Source organism: Protopterus annectens, chromosome 9.part0 (assembly GCF_019279795.1).
Source record: "Protopterus annectens isolate FY-2018-M chromosome 9.part0, PAN1.0, whole genome shotgun sequence".
NCBI classification, from domain to species: domain Eukaryota; kingdom Metazoa; phylum Chordata; order Ceratodontiformes; family Protopteridae; genus Protopterus; species Protopterus annectens.
The window spans coordinates 1526435823-1526463552 of record NC_056743.1 but is presented as its reverse complement, the minus strand read 5'-3'; the positions used below and the strand labels follow the sequence as shown (position 1 = coordinate 1526463552).

The following is a 27730-nucleotide window of genomic DNA, read 5'->3' as shown; positions in this document are numbered from 1 at the left end:
ACTCTGTCCCATGTGTAAGGAATGAACGAGGATTAACAATATCATATAAAGAAGTTATGTCTTACCATAACGTTCCGTCTGTATTGTTGATCCTCGTTCAGTCATTACGACCCTCCCTCCTTCCCTATCCTGTGGCTTCTAGTGGATCTCACCATCCGGTTCTCTTAGGTCATTTGACCAGAGGTAGCCTCTACTTTTTTTTGACTTGCAAACTTAATCTGAGGGAACAGGGAGAAGGGGGGGTCATGGGTAAGAGTTTAGCTCGAGAGTTTGTAGCTGACGCGAGCTTGGAAAATGGCCAGCTCTGTTCCGAGGTTGGAACTGATACCCCTAGCGTAATGATTGAACGAGGATCAACAATGGCCTAATGGTTAAGGTGTTTGCCTTGCAAACACAAGGTATAGGGTTTGAATCTCACAGAGGATAATTGGCTAGGCTTAAAATGGCATGCAAGGGCAGTTAGCCTAGTACTAATCTATGAACCTATGAACAATACAGATGGAACGTTATGGTAAGACATAACTTCTTTTTTCATAACCTGTTTGTGATATATTTATTTGTCCTGTTAAAAACTTCCTCTGTTTGAATTGGTAAACTCAGCAAAGCTAAGCTTGTCCTGTAATGCTTTCAATTTTTTTTTTGGCATGAAACTTGTTTTTGTTTTATTTTGCATCCCCATAGGATGAAGTGCAATGATTGCTCGACCTGAGCTCTGTTGTCTCCTTCAATGGGCTAGCCCTCTAGCCTATTCATTCCCGACTGAGAAACCCTGCCTTTGGGGATGGTCTGCCCTCCCCTGTTGGAGTCCCACCTACCCCTTGGCTGCTCTCTGAGCCCTGCCGTACTGAAAAGTACACCTCTGTCTACTGAATTCTCTGTTTTTTGTAGTGGTGTGTGTGTGTGTGTGTGTGTGTGTGTGTGTGTGTGTGTGTGTGTGTGTGTGTGTGTGTGTGTGTGTCTGCACTGTGAATTCTTCTCTCCTAGTGTGCTCTCCATTGGCCATCCTGCATGGATGAAGTTTCCAGTGTTCTCACTAGGTGTTGTATGGTCTCCCATCCTTGCTTATCAACTCCTACAAATGCTAGAGTTGCTATTCCAACTTTGGGTTGCCTCTGTCATAGTCTGGTCTTTACCACTCTGCCATAAGCTGGCTGTCATAAATCTTTTATTGAAGGCTGTTACATTAAGTGAACACTTTTGTCTTTGCTAAAATTTGTAAATAAGGTTAATCAGCTTTAATTATTTCAGAGCTGCAAACTTGCCAGACTCATTAGAAAAATATTTTCCTTAAACGTTGGTTGCAATTACACCAACAAGATGGATTTCAGAGGTGCATGAACCTATTGGTAGTTTTTCTTTTAATTTCACAGAGAGTTTGAATGTGCACTAATACTTTCTTAATGTGATTACTTAGTCTAGCATAAACATATCCATTTGCCTATCTTTCCATAACTGATGAGGGAAATCTACATTCTGTAAAAGTTTACAGATGGCTGAGACTTCCTGAACAATTTGTCTTGGAGCATCAGATAGAGTGGGCAAAAAAAGTAATTGAATCAACACCTTTTCAAATTGTGTGAGGTAAATTCTTCATAGCAGACTCCCTAGCAGAATGCACCTTTAAGAGCTTCTATTCTGAAATTGCTCTTAGTGTATTTATGCAACTGCTTTGGTCTACTGTGACATTATCCCAGCATATTGGTATCAAGCAGGAGTGGAAACCAAACCAGAAGTAGATAAAATCGACAGCAACTGAATGTGCCAAAAAAACAAAAGAATGAATATAAGGTAAAGGATCAGATGAGAAGGCAAGAAATGTAGAAAAGGCATAATATAGTTGCAAGTACAAAATCACTCCTGGAACAACCTCATGTCGACCCTGATCTTAAATCAAAAGATGAAGGGTTAATATCATTGGCCCAGAATCATGGAGACTCTGTATGTGTTTGTTTACAAAGTCTATTGAACATGTGGGAGAAACAGACAAATGCAGGTTCTGTAAAAGAGATCTAGAAGCAGTCCTACATCTTGTTTCTGGGAGTGATAGCACTAATGGCAGAGGACCTGTATACTGAAAGGCATAATAATTCGTCAAGACTGTTGCATTGGGGATTGTGTAAACATTAATATTCCGATCTGAGAAGCATTGGAAACATGAACCACAAAGTAGACCATGATGTTTATATCAACATGGGATAACCCATTACGAACAGTTCAAAATATAGATGTGGGAAAATCAGATGTAGTACTCCATGAAAAAAGACAAAAGTAGCATTGATTGTTGAAATTACTATACCCAGTGATTGTAGTGTCTCAAAATACCAGGATTTGCAGGCAGAAATGAGGGTAATGTGGAAGAAGGATTATCCAGACAGTTCCAGTAGTAGTATGAGCAATGGGTCTCATAATAAAAAAAAAAAGAAGAATTTACTATCTTATTTGGATGTGCTACTGATATATGTAGCTCTGTATAACTTGCAGAAGGAGTCATTACTGGGCACATTGTGGGTGTGCAAAGAGTACTTTTGGCCTACATCAAAGGTTGAAACCATGCTAATTAATCATACTTTGACTTGGGACCCAATAACATCCCAAGGTGTATCCTACATGAACCCAGACAGGAACTTGCAGCACCATTAGGCGCCCTATTCAACCAAAGCTTGACTACCGGCTTCATCCCAGCTGAGTGGAGGACAGCCACTGCCATCTGTTTGCACAAAGGTGGAGGGTCCACCGATATGGGAAATTAAGGACCCATCAGCCTAACTAGCCTGATCTGCAAGGCTGTGGAACAGATTATCATGGACCTCATTAACAAGGACATTGGCAACCTCCAAACGCTCAGTCCCAAACAGTTTGGCTTCATCAAGGGGAGGTCATGACTGTTAAATTTGGTCGACTTCTTTGAGACAGTCAACAAAGCCATGGATAAGGGGAAGGCAGCACACACCGCCTACCTTGACTTGGCCAAAGCTTTAGACATTATTTCCCACTCAGGCATAATAAATTACACTCTCTCAACTAGGCATCAATCTGTATGTTATCAGTTGGGTAGCAAACTGTCTCACTGATAGAACCCATGTAGTCAAAATAGGGGATGCCACTTCAAGTAGTAGGCCTGTAACGAGCAGCATACCCCAGGGGATCGGTTTTGGGGCCTCTGTTATTTGGGATATACTTTTCTGAGGTGCAGCCAAAACCAGTGGGCTTCAGCTGACATTTGCAGATGATTGCAAGCTAGGTGCTGTCATAAATTCACTTAGTGATGTCAACATCCTCCAAGAGGGTCTCACCCAAACAAATGACTGGTGCCAGAAACATGGCCTCAAGCTGAATTCCAAAAAATGCCATATCTACTTTGAGGAGAGTAATGTCCCCACAAATTATCAGAATAGTAACGTCCTAAGGACACAATCCGTCCTGAGGGATTTGGGCATCCAGGTTGATAGCAACCTGACTTTTAACCACCATGTTGCTTCCGTTGTACGGAAAGCTTTTTACATGGCCCACCTTATAAGTAAGGGTATTGTCATCCAGGGACAAGGTCATAATATCCCTGAATTCTTCCCTTATAGGGCCCATTATTGAGTACAGTGCCCCTTTCAGCATGTACTTCGCAAAGCACACGCAGCAGCTGGAGATACCACAGAGGTTCCTCATCAGGGGAATCCAGGGCCTCAAACATGTCCTACACTGATGGGCTAAAAGCCCTGTCCTCCTACTCAATTTCATAAAGACTCCTCAGAAATTACCTCTGTTAGGCATACAAAGCAATCTCAGACCCTGCCTTGATGGGACTGCTGCATATCCGCGAGTCAAGCTCCACTCAGGTAACCCGTTCTCGTGACCTCAACCTGGTCTGTGACATCAATAGGACTTGTTGGCGGGACAGATGTGTCCCAAAGACTCGCCTATCTGTGGAATAGACTCCCTGTCCACGTCAAGCAGAGTACCTCATTATCCGTTTTTAAGCGCAACCTGGATAACTGGATGGGAAGCAGATAATACACCCCTGGGATTCCACCTGTGTCCCTGCTGGACTGAGGTATCTGGTGCTGACTTGGCTAAACTCTTGGCTAGGCTTATAAGGGCCTCAGGGCCAATAGCCTAGTAACTTCCTATGATAAGAATGGAGTACGTACCCATTGTGGTATTAGAAACCCAAAAGACTTGGAGAAATTGAAACTTAGGACATTACAAAGTTGACCTGATTTTATGTGGTTGTGTACCAAGATTTTCTGTGCGACTCCTGTTTATGAAAGGGTGTTCTTGTAGTAATCCCCAGTCTAAAAGTCTGTACTGCAAAGAGAAATCTTACTGTCTTACAGCCAAAATATTCATAGTCTGACAAGTTTTGTATTCACCATTATGGTGCATCTGCAGGATAAGCTATAGTTGCAAAACACTTCATCTATTCATGCCCTTATTCTTTCTGTTTCAATATAAAGGCATTTGCAGAGATTCATCAAGAAACATGTTTCCAGAAAGTAGCAGTAGTTAGTAAGAGGGGCTGAGAATGCGTTCTGGGAGAATTTTTGGCTCAGCTGAGCTGAGTAGTTGGCAGCATTGCTTACTGTCTTGCAAATCTGATCTGGCACAGTGGCAAGTAAATTTTAATTTAACAGCTGAGAAAATATGCTGACTGATGTTGTTTGGAATGAAACTTTGTTCACTCATGTTGCCATTATGATTGTGGGTTTATGTAGGTATGTCCTTTTAATGACGGCGATGTAATATGTCATTGCAATCAGTGGGAGGTGTGTGTGTTATTTGGCTTGTATTTGCTTGTTACCCAACTTAAACTGGAAACAACAGCAGTGAAATAGACATCACTGCACACCAGATAGAATTTTGAGGGAAGGGATCATTACTGCGTTGACCATTAAAAGCCCCTTTATTGCTCAATCATCTTTTAAGATGATACCCTAATACGTTTTAAGACTGCAGAATTGGTCAAACTAGACCATGAACATGACAAAGTAAAGCCAGATGTTCATCGTGTTTCACTGCTGCAGTCATTACACTTGGGTTATCCTGCCGTCAGGCGGTCCCGCAGTCGGCCAGAGTTCCAAAGTCTTGGTCCAGCGTCGGTTGCTGTTGCCTCTTCCCTGACGTCAGTACACCAGGGGTATATAAGATGCAGCCGACGCCATTTTCTTCAGTCTTTCTTGCCGCGCGGTGCCCAAATCAAAAGCAGTTCGCAAATGCCGGTCGGCCGACTGCTGAGATTTCAAATTCGATTTCAGATCCGAAGTCTTCAACAAAGCTAAGTACCCCGTTGGGGAAACTTTTTCTTGCCTCAGACCGATGTTAGTAAAAGTTAATAATTGTATTTCTTGTGGGAAGCAAATACCTCATAAGGATTTTCATTCTTACTGTATTCCATGCCTAGGCCCAGATCACGACGTCACTAGTTGTTGGTTTTGTGCTAGATTTAACAAACGCACTATTAAATGTCGGTTTGATTTTGCACACCATTATTTTGGCCGAAGGTTTAATTATACCATGCCGTTGGAGCAACCGATGACCGTAATTCACAAAAAACGCAAAGATAAGGATAAGGACAGGCACCCGAGGCCCAAAACTGACGAAGCCTCTTCTAGGCCAGTCGCCGGTTCTCAGTGAGGTGCTTTCGCAGCCCCTGACACCCGCTACCTCAGAGCCGCAGGCCGTGACCGACTCCCACGTGGAGTTACCTAGGCCTCTGGATACTCAAGGTGTTGGGCCTACAGAGACTAACCCTTCAGATGGGTCCGGAGCTGCTGAGCAGGCATTGGCTTCTGAGGGTGTTTTCAAAATTACACAACTTATCATTGCATCTACAGCCAAGTCTAAAGCAACATTAAAGACAAAGAAGCAAGTACAGTATTCACCTGGACAGGCCTCCATGCCTAAAAAGCAGATGCTCAAAATGGCCGAAGACTTAATTACTCTGATCAGGGGTACTCATCCCCCTCCTGATAAAAGGACTAGGCAGGATACAGACAATGATACCTCTGACCAGGTTTCTATATATTCTGATTCCTCTTCAGACAAGGGATATTCCTTACCCCCCTATGAGGACTCTGATGCTGAAGAATCTATTCTTTCAGCCTCTCCTCCTGAGGATTACTCTTTTGGGGAAACTTTACACACCATGAGGGAGCATTTCCATTGGGAGGGCCAGGATTACTCGGAGTCCAAGAAAAGGCTCAGAGTTTTTCTCCTGTTGCCTCAGCACAATCCCCTTGCTATTCCGCCAGTGTTGGATATTGTGGACGATGTGTTCTCTGAATCCAGTTTAAATCCAGATTCTTTACCCCCTGCTCCAGTCAAGTCAGAAAGGTACTACAGAGTCCCTGACTCACACAAATTTCTTTAAAAAAACCCTGCTGCTGGCCCAGAAAGTATTTCCCAGGGTCCCAAAGGGGTAAAGGCCTCCACGGCTAAAAATCCAGTTCCCTCAGACAGGGATTCCAGAGCATTGGACAGATGGGGGAAGAAAGTTTACACCTCTGCAACTTTAGCAGTGAGAGCTTTAAATTGCCAATTTCACATGCTTAAATATCAACAATATTTGCTGTCTCAGTTAAAACAGAAAATGAGTACAAGTGCAGAACAACCCGATTTTAAGGAAATGCAGGATTTATTGCATGCAGCTGAACAAGTGGGAAAACATACTTTGCAATGTGGTTTTGATTCATTAGAAGCTTCTTGTAGAGCAACAGTTACAGGATCTGTGATTCGGAGGCATGCTTGGTTAAAGGAACAAACCTTACCAGATCATGTTAAGGCAAAATTATTGGATGCTCCTTTACAACAAGATATTTTATTTGGTGTTAAAGCAGAAGAGGTTTTAAAGAAAATGGGAGGATAAGGCAAAATCTATGCAAACAGTAAAGGATTTCTTACAGGTACAGCCACCAAGATTTAGCAGAAATTGCCCTACTAAAAATTGGTCCTTTCCAGTGTCAGACAGGCCACAGAGAGGCAGATCTCAGCCCCAAGGATCTTGCAGACCACGACAGTGGGGTGCGTCAACACCAAAAGTAGGTGAGGACAAGTCACAACCTTACAGAAAACAATATCAATGACTTTCCCCTTCCAATGCCAAACTCTTCCCTGTTGGCAACTCCCTTAGGAGGGAAACTAGCACTTTTTCCACAAAACTGGCAAACAATCACCCAGGACAAATGGGTGCTGGATATTGTGTCCCAAGGTTACAGGTTCCACTTTCACACTTTACCAAGGCTAAAAGGAATGCCAGACCTGCCACAAAATCAATGGGCAGAGGCACAAAGACAAATTACAGCCCTCATGGACATGAGAGCTATTCAAAAAGTACCACAGCAGGAACAAGGACAAGGTTTTTACTCAAGATTCTTCCTGGTCCCCAGAAAGGACAAAGCCTGGAGACCCATACTAGACCTTTCCACTCTAAATACTTACTTCGATGTTCTGAAATTCAAAATGGTGACACTACAGCAGCTCCTTCCCATGTTGGGCAAGAAAGCTTGGCTTGTTGCTTTGGACCTCAAAGAGGCATACCTGCATGTCCCTATCAGACAAAATTGCAGAAGATACCTCAGATTCATAGCTTTTTCAATGCACTACAAATTCTCTGCACTGCCCTTTGGCTTAGCTACTGCGCACAGGGTCTTCACAAAGTGCCTGGCACCAGTAATTGCATTTTGCAGACAAAAAGGAATTCAAATATATCCATACCTGGACGACTGCCTGTTTCAAGCAGAGAGCAAGGACATTCTTCTAAAGCAACTGGCATTTGTAAAAAAGTTACTGTAGGGTACACAGTAAACAAAAAGAAATCAAAACTAATGCCCTCACAAGAGATAATATTCCTGGGTGCCAGCTTAAATACAACGGCCCAGATAGCTTAACTCACTCCAGACAAACAAGGACAACTGACTCAGTATTTTCAGTTGATGGCAACAAAATCCCAACTCCCTGCAAGAAAAATTATGCAGGCCTTGGGATTCATGGCATCCTGCATACTTCTAATTCCATATGTCAGACTGCATATGAGGAAATTACAATGGTACCTAAAAACTGTTTGGACTCAACACTCTCACAGCTTGGAAACGGTAATTCCAATAATTCCCTGCCTACAACAGGAGTTTCGAGGGCACAGGCATGTCACCTCAACAAGGTTCAGCCTTTCACTCTACCCACAGCCAGGCAGACTTTAACAACAGATAACCTTGGGTTACGCCTGGGGAGCACACATGACAGGAAAATATATTCAGGGCAAATGGACCACAGACCAAATGCATCTACACATCAATCAAAAAGAGATGTTGGCTGTACAAAATGCCCTAACAGCTTTCAAGGACCTTCTGTATCCAGGACAATTGCTTTTAAAGACAGATAACACCACAGTAATGTGGTACATAAACAAGCAAGGGGGCACTCATTCTTACCCCCTATGCAGACAAGTCATGACCTTGTGGAACACAGCTCTAACTTATCAACTTCATCTGCAAGCACAATTCCTGTCAGGAAAGAAAAATACTCTGGCAGACGACCTAAGCAGAAACATCATCGATCCTCACGAGTGGAAATTAAATCCACAAGTTTTCAGCATGATAATGCAAAAATGGGGGTGCCCGGACATAGATCGCTTTGCCTCCCCACTGAACTGCCAACTACAAACATTCTATACAAGGACTTATCACACACAAGCATGGAAAGTGGATGCTCTTTCGTTCAGCTGGAAAAGCCTACACGTTTATGCCTTCCCTCCTCTGCCTCTCCTTCCGAAGGTTCTCCTAAAAGCCAGACAAGAAAAAACACAGATGATTCTGATTGCTCCAGACTGGCCATGCCAGCATTGGTACCCAATCTTAAAGAACTTAGCTCAAGGCACACCTTGGATTTTGCCTCAAATTCCACACCTTCTGACAACACAAAACAATCAGATCAGCCAAACAGGCAACACCTCTCTCTAAAGCTGTTATGGATGTCATTTTGGAGGCTAGAAGGCCTAGCACCAGGAAATCTTACTCAGAAAAATAGAAGAGATTCTGTGCCTGGAACCAGGCTCAAAGCCTTGACCCTCTTGTCCCTAACATTCCTCAGATACTACAATACTTAACTGAGATGCTGGACAAAGGACTATCTTTCTCATCCATTGAGATCCACGCTTCTGCCATCTTGGCTCATTACAACACAGATCCTCCTATTTTCTCTAATCCATTGCTAAAGCAGTACCTCAGAGGGGCAAAAAACATAAGACCGTCCTGGAGAGCACCAACACCTACTTGGGACCTCAATTTTGTCTTGGAAAAACTCACTTTACCTCCTTTTGAGCCAGCCAATTCAGCAGAAATAAAATATATATCATGGAAAACTGCCCTGCTGCTGGCAATAACCTCAGCACAGAGAGTCTCAGAACTACAGGCTCTAATGGCAGTGGAGCCCTTCATCATTTTTCACCAAGACATGGTTTCCTTAGGAACAAAGCCTTCATTTATGCCTAAGATGGTATCCAGTGTGGCTCTTAACCAAACTATTCACTTGCCAACATTTTATCCAAACCCCCAGAATAAAGGGGAGAGAATTCTACATTCCTTGGACATACACAGACAATTATGCTTCTACTTGGACAAAACAAAAGCTTTCAGGAAAACTGAGCAATTGTTTGTATCCTATGCTGCAAGATCACAGGGAAAGGCCATTTCAAAGTGGATAGGACACTGTATCCGGTTCTGTTACACACAGCATGGGAAGCCTGTACCATTTAACATTAGACCACATTCCACCAGGGCAACTGCAACTTCTACTGCCTATCTTAGAGGAGTACCTACCAAGGACATTTTGGAAGCTGCAACTTGGAGTTCAGTGCACACCTTTACCAAGCATTACCACTTGCCTCTCTACTCCAGATCCATAGCTGGCTTTGCCACTGCAGTGCTGCAGGGCCTCATAGCCACACCAAATCCTTTCTAGAACCAGCCACCCTAACTCAGCTTTGGGATTTTTCCCAAGTGTAATGACTGCAGCAGTGAAACACAAACATAGTACAGTTTTGTACCTACCATAAATGTAGATGTTAGAGTGTGTTCACTGCTGCAGTCCTGGTTACCCACCCGCCATCCCCTCTTTCTTAGCTGGGTCTTATCTGTAACTTTCTACACTATACTTTCTATGGGTGTATTTGCTGGCTACTAAAGGTTATGTTTTTACCTTATGTATGTTTTGTAAGCAGTATGTATTGCTTATCCTTTTGGGGGCACCTGACATCTGGGGCAAGAAAAACTGAAGAAAATGGCGTCGGCTGTATCTTATATACCCCTGGCGCACTGACATCAGGGAAGAGGCGACAGCAATCGACGCCGGACCAAGACTTTGGAACTCTGACCGACTGCGGGACCACCTGACAGCAGGATAACCCAAGTGTAATGACTGCAGCAGTGAAGACACTTGAACATCTACATTTATGGTCGGTACAAAACTGTACTTTCTGTGCTTTACCCAAGAAATGGCTATAATCCATTTTAGCAAGAACACTGTATGTTGTGTTTGGTCTTCTATCTGATGGCGAACATTAATTTGCTGTATTTTTAGTTTTGTGCAACTTTTAATGCAGCAGTGTCCACTTTTCTACTGTGAATTCTAAACAAAAGAGTTAGGTGAAGGGGAAAGCTAGACTTTTTGAAGCTATAGCACATTAATTACGGCTGTATACTTTACCAGACTATGAAATGTAGCCATGCCATGCCCTGTAGTGCATTCTTGTAGTTTTGTCCTTTTATTTTAATATGTGGTTAGGCATGACTAATGCTAGCATACTAAATTGAACATCTTTTTTCATGTCATTCTCCATTTTTAATATTTTTCTTTTTGTTGCACTTTGTCTAGTTTGATGAAAGAGGCTAAAAAGATGGTAAGCAGATGCATCTACCTGAACATTCTGCTACAGACCAGATCCCAGGAGGTCCTGAAGAAGTGAGTAGCCATTTCATATTTTTCAAGTGCCTTTTTGCAAGAATGGTATGAGCGTCTGCTGTTTTAATGGTATAAGATAAGCTAGTATGGTTAAAAAATATTCTCATTGTGCTAGTTCTGAACATGGGTTTTGTTGCCATTTTCTAAATGCCCATCCTGTTTCTACATGTTGCTTGAACTGACTGTATATCTGGATTGAACATGGCAGTGTTTAATAGTTATAACACTTCACTGCTTTAGTTTGGGTATTTTTCCAAGTTGCCCGAGTTTCTTTCAGGCAAGAGAACTAGTGTCTTATGAGTGGTAGAAGGGGATATGATTTGCCTGTGCATTGGTTAAAACAGTAATAACATTAGAAATTCTACACTGGGCTTTTTTACACAGTACTTCCCAAGAGTCCAGGCTCAAATGCAGATATCCCTTTCCAAATTCAGGATTAACTAGGTGAGAGCACTAGTGGGAGTGGTGGAGTGATTACTCAACACTGACACTATTTTAAGTACCTTTGTCTGTAACAATGCCTGCCAGCTGTTTAGCTCCTGTCTTGACTCCTCTGCCCATGATTTCACCATCAAAAATGTGAAAGCAGGTTACTGCATGGCAATTGCCCAGGCAGCTATGAGAGATTTTCCATTTTCTGTCCCTAATCCGTCCCCTGGCAGTTAATGTACTTCTAATCAAGGGCCCTGTCATACCTTTCACTGTGATAGTATGCATTTCTGCAGATGCTGTGTGAAGGTTATCCTGTAGACACTTCTTCATCTGGTAGTTGCCAGCACTCTGGTGGGCCAAACTGCTCTTCCCACTCCCCAAGTGATGCAGAGAGACAGTTTTGGCACCTCACTCCCATCCTTCCTTCCTGATTTGACTTCTCCACTGCCCAGGATTTTAGCTCAACCAAGGTTATCTGGGCTGTAGTCGAGGCTTTTTTCCTATCTGCAGGAGAGTCAGATGAGTAGAAGGGTTAGGGACTTCTGCTTTCATGAACTGTCAGGAATCGGGTCCTTTGTCATTCTCTACTGACAGCACCTTTAGCAACATTCATTCTGCATTAAGAAAGAGTGATAGTAAGCTACAGTGGTCTTTACAAGCAAGTGTAGTCAGTGCTGACATGCATTCAGTTTCTCCTGGAGGATATTTTGAGGAGGAAGGTGTACTTAACATCAAAATATAAACCCTAGATCTGTTGTGCATATTTGGAGACTGCAGAACTATGTGTAGTACATTTTGCTGTAACATAAAAACACTTTTTCTTATCAGGTTTATTAAAGCTGGAGGATATGAATTGCTGAACAGTTGGCTTACATATTCAAAGTCCACTAGCAATGTCTCGCTCTTGCATCAGATTCTGCTAACTCTCCATCACTTGCCTCTGACAGTTGATCATCTCAAAATGGTAAGTTGCTTAGACCAGTGCCTACATAAGACTATGCATAGTGGTAGGGGATGCACTGATATGGTCCCTTAAAGAGAAAGCTGTGAACATTTGTTGTATGTGTATATTTTCTACATGATTACCACCTACAAATAAAGATATTATACTGCCTTATCAAATCTGAATACAATAGGTAGCCTACATTTGGTACCAAAATCAGGTAGAAAGGGTTCTACCCGCTCTGTTTGTACAGAACTAAGCCCTTTAGGAAAGCGGATAAGCTGTCTTGCTTTTGATGGAAGAAGGAAAGCACAACTCGTCTCGAAACAGACAATTTCAAAATGGTTGTCCCCAGTGATTGCTCTGTTATTCCCACTAAGGTGAATCTATTTCATGAAGGATCAAAGCATATTCTGCTACAGCCCTTGACTTCTACAGTGCACACTGGAAAATGGGATGGACTTTACAAGCATTCTGGAGGCAGCAACGTGATCCTGTTTACATATGTTTGCAAAACATTACAAACTGGATCCTTTTTCCAGGTCCAGGACTGTCTTTGCTAGGGCCATTCTTCAGGGGTTCCTGGACCATTTTCTTTCCTCTTCCAGATTAGTTAGGCTTTGATCGATTTAAATATCTGAAGTTTACTGCATCAGTGAGAATGATTAACATAGAACAGTTGTACAAGTTGCACTTACTGTGACTATAGATGTTTGAATACCTTACTGCTGCAGTAGCAGCATCCACAGTCCATCCCTCTACTTCCATAATACCTACACAAGTCAGTCTACTTTTGCATGCTAACACCATGCACACCAGAAATACAAAGAAAAATGTAATCAGACCAATGAATGAGAATGGCCAGTGTCTCTGGAGAGATGGGCTGATTTTCTCACACCGACTTGCATCAACTGCAGCAAGATTTTGTGGAAAGAGGATGCAGTGAGTATTGGGTGGCCAACATTCTGGGACCTGTAAAACTCTTCAGATAAAACAGTGATCCATCACATGCCATACACAAGTATGTATCAGTGAAGGAAATGGCCAACATAACATATTCCAATGATTCACGTGTAATAAAAAGAAAAACTGTCAAAAACACGAGCATCACCAGTCTCAGTCAGATTCTGGACCCTCGACTATTCTTCATTTATCGAAAAGGTGGAGATATTACAAAATTAGGTAGAAAACAAAAAAGAAATGAATGCATCCACAGAGTTGCAGATAGGAACTTTTCCTTGCAATCTCCCAGGATGTGGTGATTCTTTGCATTTATGACCCCAAAGAATTGTATGTCCAAACTCAAAATAGAAATATGCCTGTATTGACAGGTATAACTGCAGTAGCAACTTTTGTAGTATATTGGGTAAGCTGCACAAAATGCAAAGCATTCTCTATAGGACAAACAGTTAACCGTCTCAAGATAAGAGTGACCAAACACCTTTCAAACATCAGGCTTTAGGACTTCAGCAGCCCACTATCTAGACATCTTCAGGTCTGCAGGAGCTATGAACATTTTTTAATGTTCTTGCTTTGTAATGGGCCTGATTGGAGTCTCAATCTGAGCGCAGTGTTAGAGAAAAATGAATTTTGAATGGCAGATATGACTTGAAGCTTATTGGAAGATTAGACTCTATCGGACATGATCTATTAAGAGCATACTCAAGTTGAAGAAACTGGAACTTATTAATTTAAACTACTTGTATTATTGTATCTAATTTTTTTTATATAGCTGTAGTATTTCATGTTTGTTTTTCGCTATCTTTAGTGTTTGATGTTTGAAGTTTGAGTTAGATTTTTGATTTTTACTTTTACTTCCATTGCAACTCTTTTATTTATATTTGATAAGGATTCATTTAATGTCAAGTTGATTTGTCATATTGTGATCTGTCTGATCAGTAGTATGAACTACCATGCTGGCACATGCTAGCATAGTGAGATCTGAGAAATCTCTTCACTTTATTAACAAAAATGGAAACATTTTAAAATTTTGTTGCGCACAGGTTTAGACGTGTATTATAACACCACCACATACACATTCACCATTTTTAGGTAGTTGTGTGCATGTGTCTATATAATGTGCATGTACATTTGTATAAATACAGCTGTCCGGCCAGTGTACGACAGCTTTAGTCACTGCTAAGTGGGATGTCTGACATTGGCTGTAGGGTGCGTGGGCCATAAAAGTGACATCTGCCCCGTTGGGGCCGTTTTCTTATTTTTTTTTTGGTCACTGCATGCATGCTTAGGTTCATGTCTTCCAGAAAAGGAAAGTGTATTTGCTGACGTCAAATCTCTCTTAAGGACACGCACGACCTTTGCCTTTTCTTCCTAGGACCCAACCAATACCATAAAACCTGTGCAGTTTGTCAGGCCTTTGTTCTAAGACTCTTCGCAGTCATCTGCATGCCCTAAAAAATCTCAAAGTCTTAAACGTTTGGCTGTGGGGATGGAAGGGCCGTCTGGTCAGAATGTCGAGCCACCAAAAAAGAAGGCCAAAGTTTCCAGGCCTGAACCTACTGCTGGACCTCCTCCGCCGGATGATCTCTATGTGGCAGACGTTAGCCTGCAGGAACGTACGGAACCAGCTGAATTAAGTATAGCAGGTACCATTTGGGAGGTTGCAGAATCTAGGGCTGAAAGCACGTCTGTGGAGGTTTTGCAGACGTTGGGCACAGACGATGAGGGGGAACCTCTGCTCGCAATGGATGTCCAGACTGGTCCTTCTACTGCTTTAGAACAGTCTGAACCTAGGCCCTCCATAGGCCCTGCACCCTCCAGGCCTACCTCTTCCTTAAAAAGGAAACAAAAGGCAAAACATGTCACTCCTCCTTCTTAAAGCCTGCCTGATTGGCAAGCTTTCTCTCAAAGCTTATTTAATGCCTTCATGGCCCTTAGGCCTTCTGTGCCTGCTTCCCCTCTGGCTGCCCCACCACTTATCAGTCCTAGGCCTCAGACTGAAGATCCTTTTCTCTTGAAGCTGAGGACTCTTCCGATTCCTCTTCAGAGGACTCCCTTTCCTATACCTCTTAAATGCCTTCCCCTCTTGGGTATGCCTCCCCCGAGGAGGACTGTGCTGAGAGAGACTCCCCAGGAGAGGACCTTACCTTTTGCGAAACCATCTCTAAAATGAGAGAGTTTTTTTTTAAATGAGATTCCTCTGAAATGTCCAAGGTTCAAAAGAGAGATTATGAACCCTTACAAATGGACACCCCTTCACCTTCTGCCATCCCTCTGGTCTTACTAGCCTTTTTGGACACCTTCAATGCAGCCTGTATAAACCCTGAATCAAAACCACTGGCCCCTAGAAGGTCTGACAGGTTTTATAAGGTCTCATAAGGGGTCAGATTTCTGATTAAATGCCCTGTTGCAGACCCTGGCACTGTTTTTGTGTCTGCAGACAAACCCTTGATTACTTCCCCTCTGCTTCTGTCCTTCCCACTGATAAGGACAGTCAGACCATGGAATGCATTGAAAAAAGTATACACCTCTGCCACCATGGATTTTATGGTGTTTAACTACCAGACACAGTAAGTCTGTCCTGGTCCCTTTGTCTCGGGTTTCTAAACTTTTGGCTGATCTCCCAGACTCGCCTTCCAAGTCTGAAATATCTAGCCTCCTCTCCTTGTTCTCTCAAGTGACAACACATACTTATCAGATGCAGCTATGATGCAGATGCCTTGGCAAGATCCGCAGCTTCTGCCTCGGTGCTTAGAAGGTATTCTTGGCTGGGACTCCAACCCCTACCTGATGATATCAGGGCTAAACTTCTGGATGCACCCCTGGACAATTCTGCCCTTTTTGGAGCTAAAGTGGCAGAGCTTTTCAAAACCCTTCAGGAAAAGGAGAAGGAATTACAAGATTTGAAACATTTGTGTGCGTCTCCAATCCCTAAATTCCATAGGAATTATCCCACCAAGACACAGGAAGCATTCTGCTCCTACCCCTCATTCTAGGAGTGAAAAGATCTCCATGAAGCAACAGCCTCCTTACAGGCCTGCTCAGACTCTAGTTCAGAAACCTGAGATTTAGGACAGGGCAGGTAGTATGTGACTACCTGGCTTCCCTTTCACTTCCTCCGGATTCCATTCCCCTATCCCAAAGACTCTCACTGTCTTCCTGTCTGGCAAAGCATTGCCTCAGACAAGTGGGCCTTGTCTGTTATAGAAAAGAGTTACTTCATGACTTGGGTCATTCCTCCCTCCTTAAGAGGCATCCCACAGCCACCAAAGGACCCAGTTCCCTCTTTTCCTGACAGTCTTAGATGGCCTCCACTCTCAAGGGGCTATCCAACTTGTACCTCTGTCAGAAAAGGGAAAGGGCTTTTACTCCAGACCTTTCCTAGTCGCCAGGAAAGATGGTCCATGTAGACCTGTCATGGATTTCTCCCACCTCAACCTTTTTCTACAAGACCCTACTTTTTGCTTGCTTACACTCCAGACAGTCTTCCCCCTGCTAATGCCTCAGGCATTTCTGGCCACTTTGGACATCAAAGATGCATATTTACAATTCCCCATAAGACCCAACTACAGGAAATTTTTACGATTCTCTGTGGGTTCCTCGCATTTTGAGTTCTGTACCTTGTCCTTTGGACTATGTACTGCTCCAAGGGTATTCACCAAGTGTCTGGCTCCAGCGATAGCCTATTGTAGGGTCCAAGGGATTCAATTTTTTTCCATACCTAGACGACCTCCTGATCCAGACAGATTGCTCCACCTCCCTACACATCCAGCTCCAAAAAGTCCTCTCTGTCCTGCAGTCCCTGGGGTTCAACACCAATTTCCCCAAGTCCAAACTAAACACCTCTCAGGACCAAGTTTTCCTGGGGTGCAGAATTAGGACAAATGTTAATAGGGGCATTCCTTCCACCGCAAAAGGTGGAAAGCCTGAAGTCATACCTACTGTCTGTCCTCCACACCACTACTGTGACAGAGCGACAGTATCTTATACTCCATATAGGACATATGGCCTCCACTACACCCATGTTGCCACTGGCAAGACTACATATGAGAAAATGTCAGTGCTACCTGAGGTCCACATGGACCCAACACTCCCACCCCTTGGACCACATTCCCTTCCTACCAGGAGATCCTTTGGTGGTTGGATCAAGTCTCTCTCAATCCAGGTCTTCCATTGCAAATTGCAGCCCCTCACCCCCAGTCCAGAAAATGTACACAGATGCCTCAGATCTGGGCTGGGGAGCTGCTGTGGGCAGCTTGAAGGTGCAAGGCACATGGACAGGCCTTTTCAAGTGGGAGCATGTCAACATCAGAGAAGTGAGGGCCATCATCTTTGCTCTGAGGGTCTTCCAACACATTCTGAAGCAAGGACCACCTGAAGTTGTTCACAGACATCACTACAGTTCTCTGGTATGTGAACAAATGGAGGGGGGGACAAAATTTTACTTGCTATGCAGACTTGCACTTCAGGCCTGGGAACTGGCGGCCCAGCATGGAGTCACCGTGCAGGCAGTCTTTATTCCCTCAGCTCAGCACACTCAGGCAGACACCTTTAGCAGGTCCATGTCACAATCCCACAAATGGATGCTAGTCCACAAGTGGTGTACACCACAAATAGATCTGTCTGCCTCCCCTCTGAACAGACAACTTCCACTATTTTGAAGCAGGGCACGGAGCCCCCTAACAAGGGCAATGGATACCTTTTCTATCTCATGAAAGGGGAAGATCCTCTGTGCATTCCCCCCTTCCTACTTCTACAAAACTTCCTGTTGAAAATTCAGCAGGACAAACCAAAAATCTTGCTGGTGACTGCCTTTTGGCCAAGACAGCATTGGTTCCCCCTCCTTCTGCATTTAGCCAGGGGCAATCATTTACAAGTTACCTCAGAGAGTGGACCTTCTCACACAGGACAAAGGATCCATAATCCATCCCCACCTGGAGTCTCTGAACCTAACCCAGTGGATGATAAGAGTTTTGATCCCTTTCAGACACCTTTACATGGAGGACATGCTTAATGTACTGCAGGAGGCCAGAAAACCCCATACTAGGAGATCTTATTTGTCCAAATGGAAAAGATTCTCCATTTGGTGTCTTCAAAGACAGCTAGACCCATTTCCAGGAGAGGTCTCTTTAGTGCTGTCCTACCTGTGTGAATTGTTGCAAGCAGGGGTGGCATATTCTTCTGTTAACGCCCACCTAGCTGCTGTTTTGGCTCTTGACCCTCCTCTTGCCTCCCGACTTCAGTGAAGTTATTCCTTAAGGGTGTACTGCACCTCAAGCCCACCAGGAGGCTAGTTCTACTCCCATGGGACCTGAACTATGTTTTAGAGAAGCTCACTGTTGCTCCTTTTGAACCAGCATCAAAAGCCTCTCTAAAATATTGCACTTGGAAGACTGTGCTTTTGGTGGCCCTGACATCAGCCAGCAGAGCGTCAGAGCTCCAGGCCCTCATGGCCACCCGACTTCTTCTAATCTTTCACAAGGGTAGAGTGACCCTAAGGACCAGTCTGTCCTTCATGCCTAAGGTGGTCAATGAGCTGTCCCTGAACCAATGTATTCACCTCCCCACCTTTTTTCCACATCCCTAGAATGACAGTGAGAGTCCTGCAATCCTTTGATGTTCACAGGCAACTAATTCTACCTTGACAAGACCAAGTCCCTTTGGCAATCAAAGTAATTTTTTGTCTCCTTTCACACTAGAGCTCTGGGGAAAGCGGTGACAGAACCGACTGATGTTCTTCGTGTTTCACTGTTGCAGTCATCACATTTGAGTTATCTGCCTGCAGGTAGTCCTCAGCCAGCCTGAATACTAGAGTCTTCGGATTTCTGTGTCGGATGCTGTCTCTTCTTCCATGACGTCCAGTCAGGGGTGTAAAACATGCAGCCGACGCCATTACATCAGTCTTTCTTGCCGTGCGGTGCTGACACGTTCTTCGGAGCCATCTGAGAGTCGAAAAAGATCCAGGTCTCCTTCTCTGGTGTCTATACGTTCGGCTCCAAAATCGCCTCTGCTCCAGTTGGAGCGTAGTGATCGCTCATCACACTCTTCTCGGTCCTCAAGACTTTCGGACCATGACTTGGAAAGAGTGGTCAGTAAGCTGCTAAAATCGCAGGCCCTAGCCAAAATGTTGTCCAGCCCCCCTCGTCAGGTGTCGGCTTCCTCCACGGCTGTAGATATTCCTCCTTCGACTCATCCTATGAGCTCGGAGCCGGAGTTCGTTTGGGTTTGAGTCGTGGAACCGTCTGCTCCGATACCTTCTCCTTCGGTTCCATCGTCGGCTCCAATCCCTTCCATGGTACTGTCCCTGGAGGGATCTGGGAGCCGAGAATCCCTCATCGGCTCCGAGGGGGCGAGTGGCATCGGACCATTGTCCAACCCCACTCTCCCCCTTGGGGCTTTGGCTCAGGTGAGCTCTGCTCCCACATCTGCCTCGGAGCCGTCCCCCTCGGTGCGGAGAGGGATTCTGGTTTCTTCGGAACCGGAGCGCCCTCTGCATCCGGGCAGGGACGCCTTCGAGGTGATGAGTGTACTGGCCCCCGAGTCAGTCCTACGATCAACCCCATCGGCTCCTCCCCCTAGGGTGCCTGCATCAGCCTCTGCCCCTCTTCCAGACCCCAAGCGTGGGGATCCAGCACTCCAGGACACCTCATTGGGTGTATCCTCCTCTTCCGAGGCCTCCCCTGATCATTCAGAGGAGCCACCTCGCAAGAGGAAATGCAAGAAGAAGCATGTTGACTCCCCCGAGTCTGTCGCATCAGATACCGACTTAGAGGAGTCGGAAGGGTCCCCAAGATCCCCCTCTGAAGATGTCTCCTTCTCAGACATCCTTGAGATGCTTAGGCAGAGGGGGAACTGGACTGCCCTAAGCCCTTCCGAGGATGAGTCTGTATTCCTGGACGCGTTTGGATCCTGACCTTCCACCTTCTGGGTGTCTCCGCCTTTCGACCCACTGATGGCTGTGGTGGCTCGGAAGGCGTGGTCAGCTCCAGACACAGTGGAACCAACCCCTAGAAGACCTGCCAAATTCATTACTGCACCACAGGACAAACAGTTCTTGACCAAAGGTGTCCCCGTTGATGCCATGGTGGTAGCGGCGGCCACAAAGGAGGAGTTGGCAGAAACATCTTCATCTGTCCATCCCCCTAACAAGGAGTCCAGGACGATGGACAGATATGGGAAGCGGAAGTTCTCTCCAGCGACCTTTTCCATGAGGTCCCTGAATTACCTGTGCCACTTTACCCGTCTTCAGAGGGATCTCCTGAAAGAGCTTGGAGATACCCTCCAAGATCCATCAGCTGAGGGGGCCTAGGCTAAGGCAGCCTCCCAGCTGGCGACTCTTAATTCAGTGGCAAACTCCTCCATAAGGCTCATTTCGTATGCAGCCAATGGTGCGAGTAGAGCCGCAGGCACAGGTGTTGCCCTAAGGAGGCACGCTTGGATGCAGCTATGTAACTTTGCGGAACCTTTCAGAGCGTCTTTCACCAACACCCCTTTTGATGGTTCCTCTCTCTTTGGATCACAGGTGAAGGATACCCTTACCAGGTTTGAGCAGGAAGGCAAGACTCTCTGCCATAGGAGTCCATTTTTCCACTCCTTCCAGACCATATCCCAAGGGTCAGAAGAGTGGAAAGATGTGGTTCCGGAAATCCCAGGGAGCCTTGCCGGACACACGTGGTGAGTTCCCATCCAGGGGCAGAGGAGGGAACAATAATAGATGCCACCCTCGTGGCAGAGGGGGTCCGCAAAATCAGGGCAGCAGAGAATCCTTCTCTCAGAAGCCCTTCCAGCATCCCTGAGGGGTTGCACGGCTGCCCACTTCTGGAGGCAGTCGGGGGAAGATTATCGCTGTACCCAAGAGCCTGGCAAGACATAACACAAGACAGATGGGTACAGTCAGTCATATCCGGAGGCTACAGAATTCCCTTTGTCCCCTTAGTGTCAAACAAGTCCCTTCCAGACGTTCCACCCAATCTAAGGGACCAAGCAGTTCAAGAAGTCTCAAAACTGCTAAGAAAAAGGGCCATCCAGCAAGTCCCAGCAGACCAACAAGGATCCAGAATTTACTCAAGGTTCTTTGTGGTACCAAAAAAGACAGGGGACTGGAGACCCTTTCTGGATCTCGGCAGACTGAGCAGGTCTGTACAAAGAACAAAGTTCTGTATGGTCACGCTACAGTCCATTTTGCCCTTCCTGGGTCAGGACAATTGGATGTGCTCTATAGATCTTCAGGATGCATACTACCACATCATAATGGACAGATGCTCCAGAAGATTCCTTCGCTTCCGGCTGGGAGCCAGCCATTATCAGTTCAGCGCTCTGCCCTTTGGTCTCACTACATCCCCCAGGGTGTTCACCAAATGTATGGCAGTAGTTGCCGCTCACCTGAGATGGCAAGGATTCCAGGTGTTTCCATATCTAGATGACTGGCTCCTCACTGCTACCACCAGGCATCACCTTCTGCAAGCCAGAGACTGCACTATCGGCACTTGCTCCAGGCTAGGTATCGCAATAAATTTCTAAAAGTCTGCATTGTCGCCCTGTCAATCTATCACCTTTATAGGTGCAAATTTAAATACCAAAGACATGTCAGCGAGCCTCCCACCAGACAGGGTATTAGTGATTCGCCAGCATGTGAAGATTTTATTAGAATGCAAAAGAATTCAAGCCAGGTTTGTCCTTCAAACTCTGGGTCTCATGGCAGCAGCGATCATACTTGTCCCTCTAGCTCGTTTTCACATGAGGATTCTCCAGTGGCTTCTTTTCACCCAGTGGTCCTTCCAGCAGCTTCCCATGTCTTACATGATTATGACCACACAAGCATGCAAGACAGACCTTGCGTGGTGGATGGTCTCCACATCAGTGCCCCACGGCAGACCATTTGTACTCCCCCCCCCCCCTCCAGTTGCTACGGTGACCACAGATGCCTCCCTGATCGGGTGGGGGGGGGCATTATCAGGGCAGAACAGTCCAAAGCATCTGGCAACCTCACGAGTACCATCTGCAAATAAATGTCTTGGAGATGAGGGCCGGGCTCTTAGCGTTGCAGGCTCTTCAGGAGACTCTTCCTAGCAGGACCATTGCAATTTAAACGGACAATATGTCTGTAGTGTGGTACATCAACAAGCAGGGCGGAACCGGGTCCTAACCCCCTATGTCGAGAAGCACTCGGACTCTGGCAGTGGGCGATCTCTTCCCAACGGTTTCTGATTGCAACGCACATCCCTGGGAGGTCCAACGTCATAGCAGACAGACTGAGCAGAGCAATTCTCATGCCTCACGAGTGGTCTCTGAACCAGGTAGTTGCGGACCAAATCTTCCGCAAATGGGGCCAACCTTGCTGCGACCTTTTTGCAACTCCCTTCAACAGCAAGTGCAGCAATTTCTTCTCTCTCCTTCCACTTCCCGGGCTTTCCCCCAGAGACGCTCTAGTCCACGATTGGCCTCAGGGACTTCTTTATGCATTCCCTTCTTTTCCCTAATCCCGAAGCTAATTCAGAAAGCTACCGTACTGGGCTGCAAAATGATCCTCATTGCTCCTTACTGGCCTCGACAAATATGGTTCCCATTCCTGCATCGCCATCTTCTCGAGCAGCCTTGGACTCTGGACCTAGTTCTATACCTCCTGATTCATCAATCGGACAGGCTGCACCAATCCCTATGCTGTCTCCAGCTCACGGCTTGGTTGCTCCACTTCTAACTTTAGCCAGGCTTCCAGATATCTCCCCCTCTGTGCACAAAATCATTTTGTCATCACACAAGTCTACAACTAGAAGTTATGGAAACATTTTTCTTCCTGGGCAGAGGCTAAAAGTATAGACTCCTTTTCAGCCCCTGTACACCACATTTTGGAATTTCTTATGGAACTCTTCCATGCTGGGTCGCTTCCGCTACAATTGGAGTTCATTTAGGTGCAATTTCAAATTTTCACATTGGCCTGTCGGAAAACAATATCATGTCTCATAAGCTATGTAAAGCCTTTCTCAAAGGAACCACTCTGCTCAGGCCCCCAGTGAGAGATCCTCCACCACCGTGGGATCTAAATTTGATTTTAGCTTCTCTAATTTTGCTCCCTTTCGAACCTGCAGCTTCTTGTTCATTGAAGTTATTATCTTGGAAAACCCTTTTTCTGGTAGCTATTACTTCAGCCAGAAGAGTTTCGGAACTCCAGGCTCTTTCTATCCGTCCCCCATACCTCATGTTCCACAATGACAGGGTTGCTCTTAGGACTAATCCTTCCTAAGGTCTCTTCAGAGAGCAACTTGAATCAGTCCACCTTCCTGTGTTTTTCCCTAACCACTCCAACAGGGCGGAATATAAGTTGCATCAGTTAGATGTTCACAGGCAGCTATGCTTTTATTTGCATAGAACCAAGGACATAAGAAAATCACACCAACTTTTTCTGTCATATGCAGTCAGTAAACAAGGTCTTCCAGTCTCCAAAGTAACCTTATCCAGGTGGTTGACTTCTATTATCACATTCATATATCAACTGAGGATTAAAGAATTGCCAGTTGAACCAAAAGGTCACTCAACCAGAGCTTTAGCTACTTCGGTGGCCTTTCTGGCTAGGTTGCCCATGGAATCCACTTGTGCTGCGGCTACATGGGCCAACCCACATACTTTCATTTCGCATTACAAGTTGGATTTGGTTTCCAGGAGCAGAGCTGATTTTGGTTCCACTGTTCGGAAGAGTCTTTTCCGATGAGCCACCCAGGACTTTAGGTGCTGGGGACGCTGTCCCAACCAGCAAGAATGAAAGCGAGATAGACAACTTAACATAAAGAAGTTCTGTACCTACCATAACATTCCGTATTAGTTGTCTTCTCACCTTCTTTCTTGCGTCCCACCCTCCATCCCCCTATCCTAGTGGACCGAGAAGAGTTCCTCTTGATTTTTCACTGGCTGAGTCTTTTCTGGCTATTCCTTTCTGACTAGTAGTCTCTTCAGTAGGATTTATGCATTCTAGGATAGGATTCCTTTATTATTATGTCTGCAGTTAGACTTACCAAACGAGATCTGGGTATCTAGCGTCAGGCTTCATGGAATATAGGGGGCCTCGAGCCAGTAAGCAGCTCTCAAGCTTTTGAAGATGGCTGAGTCGGAGCCGAGGATTGGCTCCGGACCCCAACCAGCAAGAAAGAAGGCGAGAAGAAGACAACTAACATGGAACATTATGGTAGGTACATAACTTATTTTTATTTGACAACCTACTTTAAACTATTGGCCACAAAACCCCAGCTATCTGCAAGGAAAATACTGCAAGCCCTGGCATTCATGACCTCTGGCATTGTACTAATTCCATATGCAAGACTGCATATGAGGAAATTCCAATGGTTTCTAAAAAGCCTATGCTGTCAACATTCTCAGGACCTGTAAACAATAATTTCTATTATTCCTTGTATAAAGACAGAGTTCCTTTGGTGGGCGGAGGCCTGCTACCACAACAAGGGACTCCCTTTCACTCTGCCCCCTGCCGCCCAAACCCTAACAGACGCATCCGATTATGCATGGGGGGCTCACATGGCAGGTCAGTGCATTCAGGGCAAATGGACCCCGAGACAGATGCACCTGCATATCAATCAGAAAGAAATGTTAGCTGTACAGAATGCTCTGACAGCCTTCAAAGACCGTATTCTTCCAGGACAACTATTAGTAAAGACAGACAACACCACAGGTATGTGGTACATAAACAAGTAGGGGGGGAACCCACTCGTACCCTCTCTGCAGACTAGCCATGGCTCTCTGGAACACAGCCTTGAGCTACCAAGTACACCTACAAGCTCAATTCCTGCCAGGCAAACTAAACTCACTGGCAGACGACTTAAGCAGAAATCTCATGGACCCACACGAATGGAAACTAGAATCCAAAATATTTAACCTCTTGAAGAACAAATGGGGGATTCTGGAGGTAGATCTGTTTGCCTCCCCTCAGAACTACCAATTGAACAAATTCTGCACAAGAACTCCCCACAGTCAAGCTTGGAAAGTGGATGCCCTGTCCTTTACCTGGGAAAGCCTCTCTGTTTATGCCTTTTCCCCTCTGCCTCTCCTCTCGAAGGTTCTACTAAAGATCAAACAGGACAAGCCAAGGACAATACTGATTGCACCAGACTGGCCATGCCAGCACTGGTACCCCATCTTGCGCAATATGACACTGCTGCAACCATGGCACCTGCCTCAGACCCCTTCCCTGCTGTCCCAGCAGACGGGCCAGATTCTGCACCCTCTGCTTCAAACCCTGAACCTTGCAGCCTGGCTAATTCCTTGAGCTCTCCTCTAGCATCCCTCAGTAATAAGCGGGTGCTGGATGTCATTCTGGAGGCAAGGAGGCCTAGTACTAGAAAATTCTATGCTGAAAAGGAGGAAAGATGCTGTTCCTGGAGCCAGGCTCAGGGGATGGGCACAATGGTGCCCAGCTTACCTCATATTCTACAGTACTTAACAGAAGTGCTCCACAAGGGCCTATCCTTCTCGTCAATTAAAATTCATGCCTGCCATTTCAGCACATTATAATACTGAGCCACCCCTCTTCTCACCCCTTGCTAAAACAATTCCTTAGAGGGGCCAAAAATTTAAGATCCTCCAGGAGAGCTCCCATTCCAGCCTGAGACCTTAACTTTGTATTGGAAAAGCTCACTCGTCCCCCCCTTTGAGCCAGCTGCAAGAGCAGAGTTGAAATTCCTTTCTTGGAAAACAGCCTTCCTTCTAGCTATCACTTCAGCAAGAAGAGCATCTGAATTACAGGCCATCACGGCAGTGGAAGCCTTCATTATATTTCATGCGGACAGGATTTCCCTCAGGACTAATCCTTCCTTTATGCCCAAGGTGGTGTCTAGCATGGCCCTAAATCAGTCCATTCATTTGCCTACTTTTTTCCCTAATCCACAAAACAAAGGGGAATGAATACTGTACTCTCTGGACGTGCACAGATAACTTATTTGGACAGGACTAAGCCTCTCAGAAAATCTGAACAGCTGCTAGTTGGCTTTGCTGCAGGGGCTGACGGGAAGGCCATTTCAAAGCAAACCATTTCCAAATGGATAGCCCATTGCTTTCATTTCTGTTACAAGCACCATGGAAAAACCTCCCCCACAGGGGATAAGATCACATTCCACCAGGGCTGCATCTACCTCTGCGGCTTTTCTCAGAGGAGTCCCTACCAGAGACATCCTAGAAGGTGCTACCTTGGAGCTCTGTACATACCTTCACCAAGCATTACCACATGCCTATCTTTTGTAAATCCAGAGCTGGATTTGCCACTGCAGTCTTGCAGGGCTTAGTAACTGTCCATAATACTCTTTAACTTACTCCTCCCTTCCTTAGCTTTGGGAATCAACCCAAATGTGATGACTGCAACAGTAAAACACGAAGAACATAGTACAGTTGTGTGCATTTACCATAAAGGTTCATAGGTTGATACTAGGCTATCGGCCCTAGGGCCTATACAAGCCTCGCCATAACAATTCTTTGGCTATTTCTTCCCACACTATTTACTTTCCTGGACCCCTGTCTAGCATGGCGACTGACGTGATCCCTGGGGTGAATTTCCTTTCTCCCATCCAATTGTCAAGGTTCCTTTTGAAGAGGGCCAAGGAGGCGCTCTGCTTAATATTTATGGGCAGTTTATTCCAGAGTCTGGGGAGTCTCTGGGTCAGGAACCTATCCCTCCAGCATGTTTTGTTTATTGAGATGACAAGGTTTAGATCCCTGGATCATATGGCTCTGAGGGATTGAGATTTCTTTAAGTGTAGCATGTCCAACAGCTCTGGGTTTGACATGGCCTTGTATGTTAAGCAGAGATCGCCTCTGAGTAGACAGTATGCGACAGAGTATAGCTGGAGTTTTTTAAGGCGTCAGCATAGGGCATCTGCTTTAGGCCTATGATTCTTTTAGTGAAGTGTTTCTGCGGCCTTTCCAGTTGTTGCAGATGTCTTGAGAGGTATATACTAAGTGGGGCGTTGTATTCTATAGTGGGTCTAATGAGGGATGAGTATAGTGGGGCAATGACCTTTTTTCTGGACGAAAAGCCCTTAGTGATGAGGTGTGCCACATAGAAGGATTTCCTGACTGTTGTGGTGATGTGGTTATTGAAGGTGAGACCACTGTCAACCTGTGTCCCCAAGTCTCATCACACTTTCGGCGTTTAGTGTACTGCCACCTATGTGGTATTTCACGGGTACATGTTTTTTCCCAAAGGGGATAGCTATACATTTCTTGGCATTGAGCTTGAGGCCATGGCTCTGGCACCAAGCATCTGTTTTTGTAAGGTCATTTTGTAGAGTATCCACATCATTTGTGGATTCAGTAATGGCTCCCAGTTTGCAGTCATCTGCAAACTTTGTTAGCCAGAGTCCATTAGTGTTGGCCTGTACTTCAGAGAAGTAGATGCCAAACAAGACCGGTCCCAGGACTGAACTCTGAGGTACTCCACTTATCACTTGGCTGGAGCTG

General features: G+C 45.3%; 1 protein-coding gene across 3 annotated transcripts in view; it reads left to right on the top strand.

Moving 5' to 3' along the window:
• Window positions 1-27730, top strand: part of PPP1R10 (protein phosphatase 1 regulatory subunit 10) — a 357506-nt gene that overhangs the window by 140703 nt on the left and 189073 nt on the right. For all 3 annotated transcript variants that reach the window (XM_044084477.1, XM_044084478.1, XM_044084479.1), the window contains 2 exons: window positions 10858-10944; window positions 12205-12340. In XM_044084477.1, the coding sequence (XP_043940412.1) occupies window positions 10858-10944; window positions 12205-12340 (223 nt within the window). The remainder of the gene's footprint in view (window positions 1-10857; window positions 10945-12204; window positions 12341-27730) is intronic.